At 41.3% G+C, this 12799-nt stretch overlaps 1 protein-coding gene across 1 annotated transcript in view; it reads right to left on the bottom strand.

Moving 5' to 3' along the window:
* The window catches only part of XPNPEP1 (X-prolyl aminopeptidase 1), a 44861-nt gene extending 38386 nt beyond the window's left edge, over positions 1 to 6475 (bottom strand). The window contains exons 1-2 of the mRNA XM_042458349.1: positions 6361 to 6475; positions 3407 to 3527 (exon numbers count right to left, since the gene is read on the bottom strand). Of these exons, the coding sequence (XP_042314283.1) occupies positions 3407 to 3523 (117 nt within the window). The 5' untranslated portion in view covers positions 3524 to 3527; positions 6361 to 6475. The remainder of the gene's footprint in view (positions 1 to 3406; positions 3528 to 6360) is intronic.
* Positions 6476 to 12799: the final 6324 nt, after the last annotated feature.

Here is a 12799-nt window from a genome sequence, read left to right as displayed (position 1 = left end):
TAGGTTAGATTGGGAACTAATGACTGGCCCAAGGCTTCCATGTGAGCTTGATGGCCAAGTGAGAATTTGAACTCAAGACTTCGTGATCTAAGTGTGTACTTTTATCTCTGACAAAAGCCTATACAGGAGCAACCAAGGCTTCAGCCATGTTAATAGAGGATAGGTTTTGCTATGATCATGGAAAGTAAGAAACCTAGCGGATACATAACAATCAGCTTTTAGGTCCATTCGGCTCTCTGCACACAAAAAACCTGATTAACTGGCCTAGCAGGAAAAGCATAGCACAATGTGTCTGCACCACTGCATTCCTCAAAGGAAGTAAAGAATCTCACAGGTGCTATTCCAGAATTCACAGAAACATGTTAAAAGCCTTGCCAAGTGTAACCAGAGCTGCAGAGAAACTGATGCCTTGGGCAAGGGAAAAAAACAACGTATATCAGCTGCAAAAACAATAAAAGAAGAAACCTTCTTCTTTCCAGCACCTGTGAGTGAAACTAATGTCTATGCATATGATGTCCCTTTGCCTAAGATGAAGAAGGCACTGTAGTGACAAAATGAGGCAGTATTCTTTGCACAGAGAGGTTAAGGAAATCAGTTCTATATTTATTTATTTATTTATTTATTTACACACACATACACACACACAAACTATCGTAGCTGTATAGATTGGCAGACCATAAGCAAATTAAAGGAAAAGAATCGCTACACCACTGAGGTCCAATTTACACAATGCTGCCTTGGGAAGTTCTCCTTTCCATACATCAGACAGAGACATCTTCTAGGGGTACAGGGACCATTCATGCTCCCCCCGCCGGCCCAGAAGATCACACCAACCACTTTTAAAATGTTGCCCCCAAATAATGTGCCCAAGACACCTCTGAGGGTATAGTTTAACATTAAAACATAATTTCACACATAAGCAGGCTGATCGTAGACCATAAAAGGCCTCCCTCTTTTTTATATATTCATTTAAAAACATATAATGACCATACCTTTTTATGGTCACTACTGGTAAACAGAAAGAACTAAGACTACATCCACACTGCAAAAGTAATCCAGTCTGGCACCACTTTAACTGCCATGGCTCATGCTACAGAATCCAGGGATTTGTAGTTTGTTCTGGCACCAGACTGCTCTGATAGAGAAGGATAAATAGCTCACAAAACTACAAATCCCAGAATCTCATAGCATGAAATTCCATGGCAGTTAAAGTGGTGTCAAACTGCATTATTTCTGCAGTGTAGAGTTCCAGTGCTGATGCAGGTGTGCAAATCAACTATAACTGCATTTAAATGATTAGAGTTAGAAAGCAGGGATGTCTAGAGGAAGTCCCCAAACAGAATACACTAGTAGTAATACTGCCTGGTTCATCTCTCCCACTCCTGCGATATGCAAAGGCAAAGTGTACTTTACGGGACATTATGGAATATATATCCATTAGGAGAGGTACTGATGTACACATATATCTGTGAATATAACAAATATGTAATTGTTGATAGACATAATTACATATTGTGGATACAAATTTCAGTTTAACTATGTGCAGTCTGACTAGCACTAAATTATGATTACTTGAGACTTGAAGAAGCAGCTAGCAAACTCCTCCTCTCAGCTAAATCAGAAAAAGAACAAGAAGAAGGAGCACACACATTTTTATTTGTCATTAAGATTTTACAATTAAGGGTTAAACAATTAAACCATAAGTTTTCTTTAACTATTGCCTTCTTTTCCATTCCTGTTCCCACTTTTCCATTTGTAATTCCCTTTCTGTCTTCACTCTTTTAAAAAAAACTAGGTTGTTTAAGTTACTGGATACATTAACCTGTTGATATATTTTTGCATATATGTTTATTTTTGTATATTTGTGTGAATTGTGCATGGAATATGTATTTTTCATTTTGTGTTCTATGGGTAAAATAACCAATAAAATATTGTGGGGGAGTGGGTTAAGAAAAATAGTTAAAATAACTTTTCAAATCTCTCTCTTTCATTCTCTCTCTCTTACACAGGGGTGTGTGTGTGTGTGTGGGTGTGTGTGTGTGTAATGTTCCTACCTGTTTATACTCTTTTTGAAATGTATCTGTTACACCTCTCACTGCCTCCCTCCAAAAGCAATGACAGGCCACCAGACTGCTTTAGCTTTCTACTTCCCACTTCCCTACCTGGTACTTCAAAGGAAAATGTATCATGTATTTGCTAATTGATTCTCCTTCATGTAGCACAGGTGTACCTCAGTTAACAAAGCCTCTGACAAATCTCTTTTTTGTGTGCATGTGCCTTCAGTCACCTGTCACTGGTAGTGACCTCATGAATTTCATACTGTTTTCTTAGGCAAGAAATACTCAGAGATGGTTTGCCAGTTCCCTCCTCTGAAATATAGCCTACAGAACCTAGAATTTGTTGGTGCACTCCCATCCAAGTACTAACCAGCGATGGCCCTGCTTAGCTTTTAAGATCAGACAGAACCTGGTGCCTTTAGGGTATTTTGTCTTTTTACAGGAGCCCAGCCCAACCTCCCCTCTCCACTTTCTTGTGTCCTATCTATCTGTTTTTTGCAGCATTAACACTGAGTGGATGGAGAAGGAGACTAGAGAAAGACAGACTGTATCTGTCAGCTTGCAGCAGTATATCAGCAGGAAACAATGCAATAAAGCTTGACCTGGAAAAGAATGGGATTCTGTTTGAGGTGATTCTATTGTAACTGTATGTGCTTAGATATAACAGGCAAGGTAAACAACTGCCTCCACTTACTGAGCAAGTGTGAAGAAAAGAGGAAAGCAGATAATGTTGCCTCACCAGCTGCATAGCATGTTGAAAAAGCATAAATCTTTGTTTCACCACCAACATGGAAGTCATAAGAAAAGTGGAAATATTGAAAGAAAAATAAATCATCCCAGGATGCATTTTGGCAAAAACTTTTAAGTGATCTCTAGAAGATTCAAAAAAATTTTTGTTTTGTTTTGTTTTTGTTTTTTATTTGTTTGTTTTTTACTTATGGAAGGCTTACCTGACCTGGTTGTTTCATTTCACATATGATAATGTTAGTTTTGAATAAAACATTTGCTGGAACACATTGCTCTTCATTTTTGCAATATAGGAAACTATTCCCTATTCTTTCCATGCTACTTCAACCTCTGGTACCAAAGAAGTAAAGCCCAGGGGCACATCCACTTAGATAACTGAGGTACACCTGTACACTGTTATTAAGATATGTCTGTCTATATCAAGACAGTCCTGTTTATTACTCCTTGCTCTGACTTACTTTCACCTTAGGAGCAACAGCTCTCTCTCTCTCTCTCTCTCTCTCTCTGAACAAGTCACTTCTGATTAGAATCTGCACCCCTAACTTTTTTCAAAGGGAACATTCATTCTATTAGCATAAGACATTTTGTACCAAAGCCCATACCTGATGTGCATCTCCTGAAGGTACAACGTAAGCTTGGATTGGCTCTGGAACATATCTGGAGTTTTTCATTGCTTGCCGAAGCTGTTGAAGCAGCCCTGTAGTAATCTTTGGAGCCATGTTCCTACACATAAAAACGGGGGGGGGGGGGGGGGGAGTGTTAAGGTCCTCTTGATCTGAAACCCAAATATTTCAAAGCCCAGAATGAAAACTCAAACTCTTCAACCAGAATTTGCAAGTAAAATTTCCCTACTTGATCTATGGTATCTCACTATCCCTTATTCTATAGGGGTGGAAGTGGACATACCTTAGAATAATGTTTCCTGGTTCCATCTGCTCTTTGGTGCCTGAACTCTGGCTTAAGTGCTAAACCCTAACCAACTTGGCGTATTTAGATCTGGATTGCTTGGAAGGAGATGGCTGATAAGTGACAGATTGAAGGAAGTACTATGTAAGGGAAGCACTGAGAGTAACAGATGCTTTGAGGCATTTGAAAGGAAAGACAAGGACACAGGACAGGAAAGAAACAATTCACAAGCTGCTGCTACTGCTTGTGCCATCATGGAGAATGTTCCCATAACCAGTCACTACTTCCTATCTTCTTATTATAGTCACTTGTGAGGAACAACCAGTTGGTCCTACAAAGCCTGATTTCTCAGTGATTGTTCCCCAAGGAAAGGGAACATTTTACTTCTGAACTCATAGCCACTAAATATTCAAGCAAGCAAGCAAGGTGTAGTGATACAGAGTGTTGACCAAACTATGGAGACTGTGTTTGAATCCTCCTTCAGCCTTGCACCAGTCACCTGCATTTTAGCCTAAGCTACCTCAAAGTGGTGTTGCAAGGACAAAGTGAAGAAGACAAATTTGAACTCTTTGTAGAACAGGAAGGATTTGTTGTTGTGAATTGCCATCAAGTCGACTTTGATATATGGCAATCCTCTAAATCAACCTTTTATCAATATCTTTTCATGATATTTCCAATGTACAATAATCTCAGTTTAGTCATGTTGTCTTATAAGGAGAGTTCAAGCTTGATTGGCTCTTGAACTCATTCATTCGTCTTTTTAGCAGTCTATGATATCCACAGAACCCTCCTCCAGCACCAGATTCAAAATGAGCTGATCCTCTTCCTATCTGCTTTCTCCGCTGTCCAGCTTTCACAACCATACATAGAAATCAGAAATACTGTGGAAAATCCTTACCTTGGTATTGAATAAGAAATATTGATACTGGTGTAATAAATTAGTGTTTTTTAATTATTATTATATTTTAAACTGATAGTTGGAGACACTGTGCTGAGGGCAAAAACTCAAAAGGATTATTTTTAACCTATTTAGCATTTAGAAGGCATAATTAATTAATTAATTAATTAATTAAATTTAAAATGGGTAAAGCCTTGACAGAGAGCTAGCACAATATAGTGGTTTGAGCACTGGATGAAAACTCTGGACACCAACATTCAAATCTCTACTCAGCCATGGAAACTCACTGAGCAACCTTAGGCAAGTCACACTCTCTCAGCCTCAGAGGAAAGCAAAGGCAAACTCCCCTCTGAACAAATCTTGCCAAATAAACCCTGTTATAGGTTCACCTTAGGGTCACCATAAGTCAAAAATGACTTGAAGACACACAATAACAACAACGCCTTGACAAGGCCTGGGGGCTGTAATTACTCAACAGGAAGCCATATAAGAGATACAAGAGCTATTTTTGGAACTTCAAATACGACAAGTCACAGAACCCATAGGGATGCTAAATATATAGCTGGCATTTATTTCTATCCCAATACACAACAGTACAAAGGGCACTGTAAATCTGGTATATCACAATTGCAGAAAAACTGTTATTTTCAGTCTGACAGCTTTATTTAGCTCCCTGTGCTGAAAAGACTGGAAAGACTGTTTTCCTTTAGAAATTAAACTATGTTCAGCAAAGAGAAAAACAAAAGGGTTAATATCCTGAAGTGTTGCACCATTTCACATAGAACAGAATCATCTGAAAAGTACCATTAGGTCACATATATCTCTTCCACTAATATACTCATAACAATTCTAAAAATGTAATTCATGTTACAAATCTATTTGTGGCATTCTAGGTATCACAAACAGATACAATGTGATGCTCCATTGTCAACCCCTAACTGTGGGTTTGGTTCCAAAGGAAAGGCAGCCACAGAGGGCAAAGAAAGTATGGAATTGGACTGGGGAAGCGGCCCTGTTATAAAGCAGCTTCTTATATCCTTAATGTTATGGGAAATTTCCATTGGCAAAGATACTGTTGGCCCTCCGCATTCGCTGGGGTCAGGGGCACAGGGCCCCATAAAAATTGGAAAACCACAAATAAAAAAACACTACGTTACAACCTGAGAGAACACCTCTATAGGAATTTCTAGGTCCTCCAGTCCAACTCTGTGTTCTACATCTGGCAGAAGCTGACCGTACAATCATTATGGAGGACCTACAAATGCCTAGAGAAGTGTCTTCTCCAGTAATCTCTAAGTCCTCCAGCACAACTCTATGTCAGTTTCCAGCAGTCACGCTGGAGGAATTAGACATTCCTAGAGAGAACATATTAATCAATTCCACAAAAGTCCAAGCTGCAAATGTGGAGGGCCAACTGTACTTTATTACTAAGACTGAACACCACTAACAGCAACACTCCAGTAAAGAAAACTAGAAGGATACTATAGTACTTCATTTAAAAAAAAAAAAGAACCATGGATTTCTAACAGAGTTGCAGATGCCATGGAGTCTACAGCTCATTCTTTTCTTTTCTCTCCTGCAACATTTCCATACCGCTGCTTTGAACCTGACTCCTTCTACAAAATAATTAAGTCCCACAGAGTCCAATAGGATTTATCTCACAGTAAACATGTTAAGAATCAAGCCAGAATAGTTTTAGTTTTCTCATTTATGGCTATATATCATTTTATTGAGGGAGAAATCTTTACTTACTCTCACGTCCTTTATTGTGTTACTTCTTTCCTCTCTGAATCCCAGGTTGCTCAGGCTATGATAGAGACACACTATTCTGCTCTTTTCTTGCTTTTCATTAACTCAGCAGTGCCTGACAAAGCAAAGGGCAAAACTTCAAAGGTACAAAGACTTTGGCCACAATAACCTCTTTCTTTCCATAATTGTTAATTGTGAGCAAAGATGGTTGGAGTGATAGAATTGTGACAATTCACAATAGCAGAACAGAAGGCAGCATGACATAGGCTGAACTCGAAAACTATGATCAAATGTCTCCTTGGGAAGGAGGTCCAAAGCCACTTTAAACTCCATCCCATGTTACAAGGCTACTGTGAAGACAAACAGGGTACTTCCACGTTGGTGTTTCTGATCCTTTTGAAAAACAAGGTCAACACTAGTAGGGATCAGGGCCATTTGTAGTCAATATAAAGTTTAATATTGGCCTGCCTAATAAGTGAAAAACATAATTGGGTGACGCTTGCAAAGGGTGGGCACAGAAGACTCCATGGCTTAATCAGAAACTGCAAGTCCAGGAAGAAGTTTTCCTTTCAGATGCTAAACTTTGCCATGTATTGACTTGGAACATGCTTCTTCAGAGTGCCGTGGAATGTCGTTTTTTGGAGGTTTTTAAGCAAAAGCTGGATGTTTATCTGTCGGGGGTGCTTTGGTTCTGTGTTCCTGCATGGCAAGGAGTTGGACTGGATGGTCCTTGAGGTCTCTTCCAACTCTATGAGTCTCTGACCTTTTTTTTTAATAAGTGACTACCTGGTAATTCAGCTTTCTTTTTCCTGTGATATAATGACTGAGTGTAGGACTAGGACTCTGGGAGATGAGGGTTCAAATCTCCACTCAGCCTTGGAAACCCACTTGGTGACCCTGGCCAAGTCACATTATCCCAGAAAAGCCACTGGATGATCTTGGACAATTCATGCTCTCTCAGCCTCAGAAGAAGGGAAAGGCAAACCTCCTCTGAGCAAACCGTACAAAAAAAAAACCAAAAAAAAAACATGATAGGATCACCATACGTTCGAAATGACTTGAAGACACACAAAATACACATAAGATGGCATCAGTGGCAAACAACCTCTGAACAAATATCATCAAGTAAACCTTATGACAAGCTCACAATATGTCAAAGGTAAAGGCTCACAAATGCAATGACTTAACTCCCCCCCCCCCCCCCACGTCATGTACACTTTTACCATGTCCTTCCTCCAAAGGGATCTAGATAGCTTACAAGCTTCACACATACTTTTATCCTGATAGGTATCAGGACTATGCAGCTCAGAGTTGACCACACTGAAATCCTGGACAGACAGTCAAAGGCCCGTTCCGCACGGGCAAAAAGTACGTACTAGGTACGTACTAGGGTTACGAGAGGGCGTCCCTTCCGGACGCCCTAATCCTAGTACGTACCTAGTATGTACAAAATGGCGGCACCCTATACACATGGGTGCTGCCATTTTGACGTCGCGGACACTTAGCGTCCGCACGTCATGGCGCAGAAATGACGCCATAAGTGCACCATTGCCTCTTGCAGCATCATTACCGCGCCACAAAAAGAAGTCGCTTTTTGCAGCTTCTTTTTCCACCACCGGGAACCCTCCCCGTTTGGAGGCTGAGCCTTCCTGGTGGCGGAAATGGAGGTGCCGGCAGACCGCCCTTTTTGGGCGGTCTGTAATGCGCCAGACACATTTTTTCAAAGCATGTATTCTCCTGCTGTCTTACAGGCTTTATCCTCAGAAGAGCCCTATTGAACATATTGGACTGAGGCAAAATAGCAGGCCCAATGTCACAAAGTCAGCTGCATGATTAAAGGAGGAATTAAATCTGGACAACCTTGGCTTAGTCCAGCATGCCAACCATTATACCACATGGAGCCAATACTAGTTTAGTGTGATATTTATATGCTGCTTTTTCGTGTAGCTTTCAACAAAAATACTAAATGCATACAGAAAGTAAATAGGGAGATTTTTTTTTCATTCTGTTTCATCATTCGATGAAGTGGAATACTAGGAGATTGAGGACAGACAAAAAGAAGCTGTACTTCAGTGCACAGTATTCATACAGCAGAATTTACTGCTTCAAGAAGTGCTGATGGTTTCCAACCTAGACAGCTTTCAAAAGGGATTAGTAAAATGCATTGAATGAAAAGCTATTAATGGCAGTTTACAGACCGCCCCTTTGGGGCGGCCTGTACCCACCCTTCTCCCCGACAGATCGGGGCCTCAGCTGCCACATCAGCAGCCCTGAGGCCCCGATCTGCTGCTTTTCCAGGCCACAGGGAAGTGGCAAAAGACCGCTTCCGCACGGCCTGGAAAGGGGTGTCCTTGGGGTTTCAAGCTTTAAGCCCCAAGGATACCCCAACAATGGCAGGGAAAGGGAGAAAGGGGCCACTTGGACCCTTTCTCCTTTGTGTCGCTGGCACAGCTGTGTAAAGGCTGCGCCAGCGACACAAAACCAAGGAGCTCAAAAATGGAGCTCCTTCCAGCGCTGCGGAAAGGGTGCCACAGGCGCCCTTCCATGGCGCCAGGACATCACGTCCACGCCGCTCCATTTGGCGACGGCACAGCCGTGATGTCGTAATGGCAGTGCCCATGTGGACAGGGCGCCACCATTTTGTACGTATTCTGTATGTACTAGGGTTGGGGGCGTCTAAAAGAGACACCCCCAGGCAACCCTAGTACGTACAGAGTACGTACAGTGGTACCTCGGGATACGAAATACCCAGGTTACGAAATTTTCGGGATACGAAAAAATCCCATAGGGAATTATTGTTTCGGGTTACGAATGTTTTTTCGGGTTACGAAAAAACTTTTGGTGCTTTTTTCGGCTTTTTCGCACGGAATCGCGGCTTTTCCCCATTAGCGCCTATGGCAATTCGGCTTACGAAGGCTTTTCGGGTTACGAAAGCGGCCGCGTTACGAATTAATTTCGTAACCCGAGGCACCACTGTACTTGGTTGCCCGTGTATAAAGGGCCCAAAGCTACTAGTCATGATGCCTATATATTCCTTCCAACAGAAATATGGTGGTTCTTAAGTCTCCATACTAATTACTAGTGCGCAATCCACCTTGCTAGCCTCTCATAATCACCTAGCTGGCCATTGTGCAAATGTTCTGCTGAACAAAGTAGATTTCCATGGCCAAGCAGGGATTCAAACCATGGTCTCCAGAGTCATACTCCAGGACTCAAATCACTACACCACACCTATTTATTGTGAGGTTTTCTTGGCAAGTTTCTTCAGAGGGGGTTTGTAATGGCCATCCTCTGAAACTGAAAGAGTGTGACTTGCCCAGGGCACCCAGTGTGTTTCCATGGCTGAGTGAGGAATTCAAACCCTGATCTCCAGAGTTATAATCCAACGCTCAAACCGCTAGAGTAAGATGCTTTAGGAATGCGATAAATTGGAAAGGATTTGAAAGCACACAACAACAACATCCAAGAATATCAACATCCAGCACATTAAGGAAGAGATCTAATGTAAAATTAATACATGCTGAGGGAATAACCTCGGTTGAACCGATTAGGATTTATTTCTGAAGATACACAGGATCAGACACAGATCACACTGGACACACATTCACACTCCAGCAATGTGACCAGATATGTCCTCACTGCAAAGGTTCCCAAATAAAAGCTGGAAACATTCATTTAAATGTAAATTCATGTCTCTTTGCCATGCTCAAAATGGAGGCTTTGGAATTTCTCCTGGGCAGAAGGTGGAAATATAGGGTAATATATGTATAACAAAATATACAGATCTACAGAAAGCGCAAAATACCAATTACCTGATTTGTTTCAGTTGGATGGCATTACTATTCCATATACAGTATGTTCAACTTTATTAGTATGGCTATATTTATAACTTTTTCTTGTCTTGTTGTATATGCACATTTTTAAGATGTATATTGAATTTTTTTAAAAAAAATGTTTAAATGTAGGGACATGCCCTTGAAAAAGAGGACGTCTGGTCACCCAGCACACTAGCTTCTTTCATTTAAGAAAAGGAAACTGAAATGTTGCCTCTTCCCAGAAACAGCAAGGACTTTGGACTTTTCTTTCATTTTCCTGTAAACCTGGCTCTGCCGCATGGTCAGGAATACTGTACTAAAAGAAAAGGGAGTTCAAGACAGATGTGAGTTTCTTAAAAGGGAGATACAGTGGTGCCTCGGGTTACGAAATTAATTCGTTCCGCGGCCGCTTTCGTAACCCGAAAAGCCTTTGTAAGCCGAATTGCCATAGGCGCTAATGGGGAAAAGCCGCGTTTCGTGCGAAAAAGCCGAAAAAAGCACCAAAAATTTTCTTCGTATCCCGAAAAAAACATTCGTAACCCGGAACAATGATTTCCTATGGGATTTTTTCGTATCCCGAAAATTTCGTAACCTGGGTATTTCGTATCCCGAGGTACCACTGTACTGAAGGCACAATTTCAAACAGTTCCAATGAGGAAGAAAAATGGGAGATGTCTCAAGAAACCAGGATGGATGACTAAGGAACTTTCAACTGAGCTAAGTTTTAAACGGAACATGTATAAGAAATGGAAATACGGGGAAATCACCAAAGAGGAATTCAAATAGCGAGCATGTGTAGGAGTAAAGGAGAAGTCCCAGCAGACTGGAGGAGGGCAAATGTTGTTCCCATCTTCAAAAAGGGGGAAAAGAAGGAACCCAACAATTATTGTCCAGTTAGTCTGACATCAGTACTAGGAAAGATTCTGGAGCAGATCATTAAACAAAGAGTCTGTGAACATCTAGAAGGCAATAACATAATCACAAAAAGTCAACATGGGTTTGAGAGAAACAAGTCATGCCAGACAAACCTAATCTCTTTTTTTGAAAATAATTACCAGCTTGGTAGATGAAGGGAATGCTGTGGATATAGTATATCTTGATTTCAGTAAGGCCTTTGACAAGGTTTCCCATGACATTCTTGCAAACAAGCTTGTAAAATGTGGGCTAGACAAAGGAACTGTTAAATGGGTCTGTAATTGGTTGACTGGCCAAACCCAAAAGGTGCTCAATAATGGCTCCTTTTCATCCTGGAGAGAAGTGACCAGTGGGGTCCCATAGGGCTCTGTCCTGGGCCCAGTGCTATTCAACATCTTTATCAATGACTTGGATGACAGAATTGGGAGCATACTTATCAAATTGTGCAGATGACACCAAATTAGGAGGAATAGCTAATACCCCAGAGGACAGGATCAAAATTCAAAATGACCTTAATAGATTAGAAAACTGGGCCAAAGCTAACAAAATGAATTTCAACACAGAGAAATGTAAGGTACTGCACTTAGGGCGGAAAAATGAAATGAATAGATATAGATGTGACACCTGGATGAATGAGACTATGTGTGAAAGGGATCTGGGAGTCCAAGTAGATCACAAATTGAACATGAGGCAACAGTGGAATGCGGCAGCTACCAAGGCCAATGTGATTTTAGGCTGCATCAATAGAACTATAGTATCTAGATCAAGGGAAGTAATAGTGCCACTCTATTCTGCTCTGGTCAGACCCCACCTGGAATATTGTGTCGAGTTCTGGGCACCACAATTTAAGAAGGACATTGAGAAACTGGAGCGTGTCCAAAGGAAGGCAACCAAAATGGTGAAGGGTCTGGAAACCATGCCCTATGAGGAATAACTTAGGGAGCTGGGGATGTATAGCCTGGAGAAGAGAAGGTTAAGAGGTGACATGATAGCCCTGTTTAAATATTTGAGGGGATGTCATATTGAGGAGGGAGCTAACTTGTTTTCTGTTGCTCCAGAGACAAAGGCTGCAAACTACAGGAAAAGAGATTTCACCTCAACATTAGGAGGAACTTCCTGACAGTAAGGGCTGTTCGACAGGGGAACACACTCCCTCAAAGTGTAGTGGAGTATCCCTCCTTGGAGATCTTTAAATAGAGGCTGGATGGCCATCTGTTGGGGATGCTTTGATTTGGATTTCCTGCATGGCAGAATGGGGTTGGACTGGATGGCCCTTGTGGTCTCTTCCAACTCTATGATTCTATGATTCCTTCCATCAAATAAATCATGCTTTTTTGGCAGATCTTTACATATACTATCCTGTGGCCCTCGTTATTCAGTTTGGTTTAAAACCCACTGCAAAAATAATCCAGTTTGAGCCTGCTTTCACTGCCCTGGCTCAATGCTAGGGAATCCTGGGAACTGTGGTTTATTGTGGCCCCAGAGCTTTCTGACAGATAAAGCTCAATGTCTCACAAATACTACAGCATCTAGGATCCGCTAGCACTGAGCCAGGGCAAACTAGATTATTTCTACAGTGTGTTTTGGACCTTTGTTGTTGTTGTTTTGTGTGCCTCTAAGTCCTTTCCTACTTGGTATGAATTGAGGCACATGGGCAATAAATATCAAAGGATTTCTCCAAAAACTGTTCAAAAATTTATTAGAATTCTGTG

Source organism: Sceloporus undulatus, chromosome 3 (assembly GCF_019175285.1).
Source record: "Sceloporus undulatus isolate JIND9_A2432 ecotype Alabama chromosome 3, SceUnd_v1.1, whole genome shotgun sequence".
Classification (NCBI taxonomy): domain Eukaryota; kingdom Metazoa; phylum Chordata; class Lepidosauria; order Squamata; family Phrynosomatidae; genus Sceloporus; species Sceloporus undulatus.
This window is presented reverse-complemented; position numbering and strand designations above follow the sequence as displayed.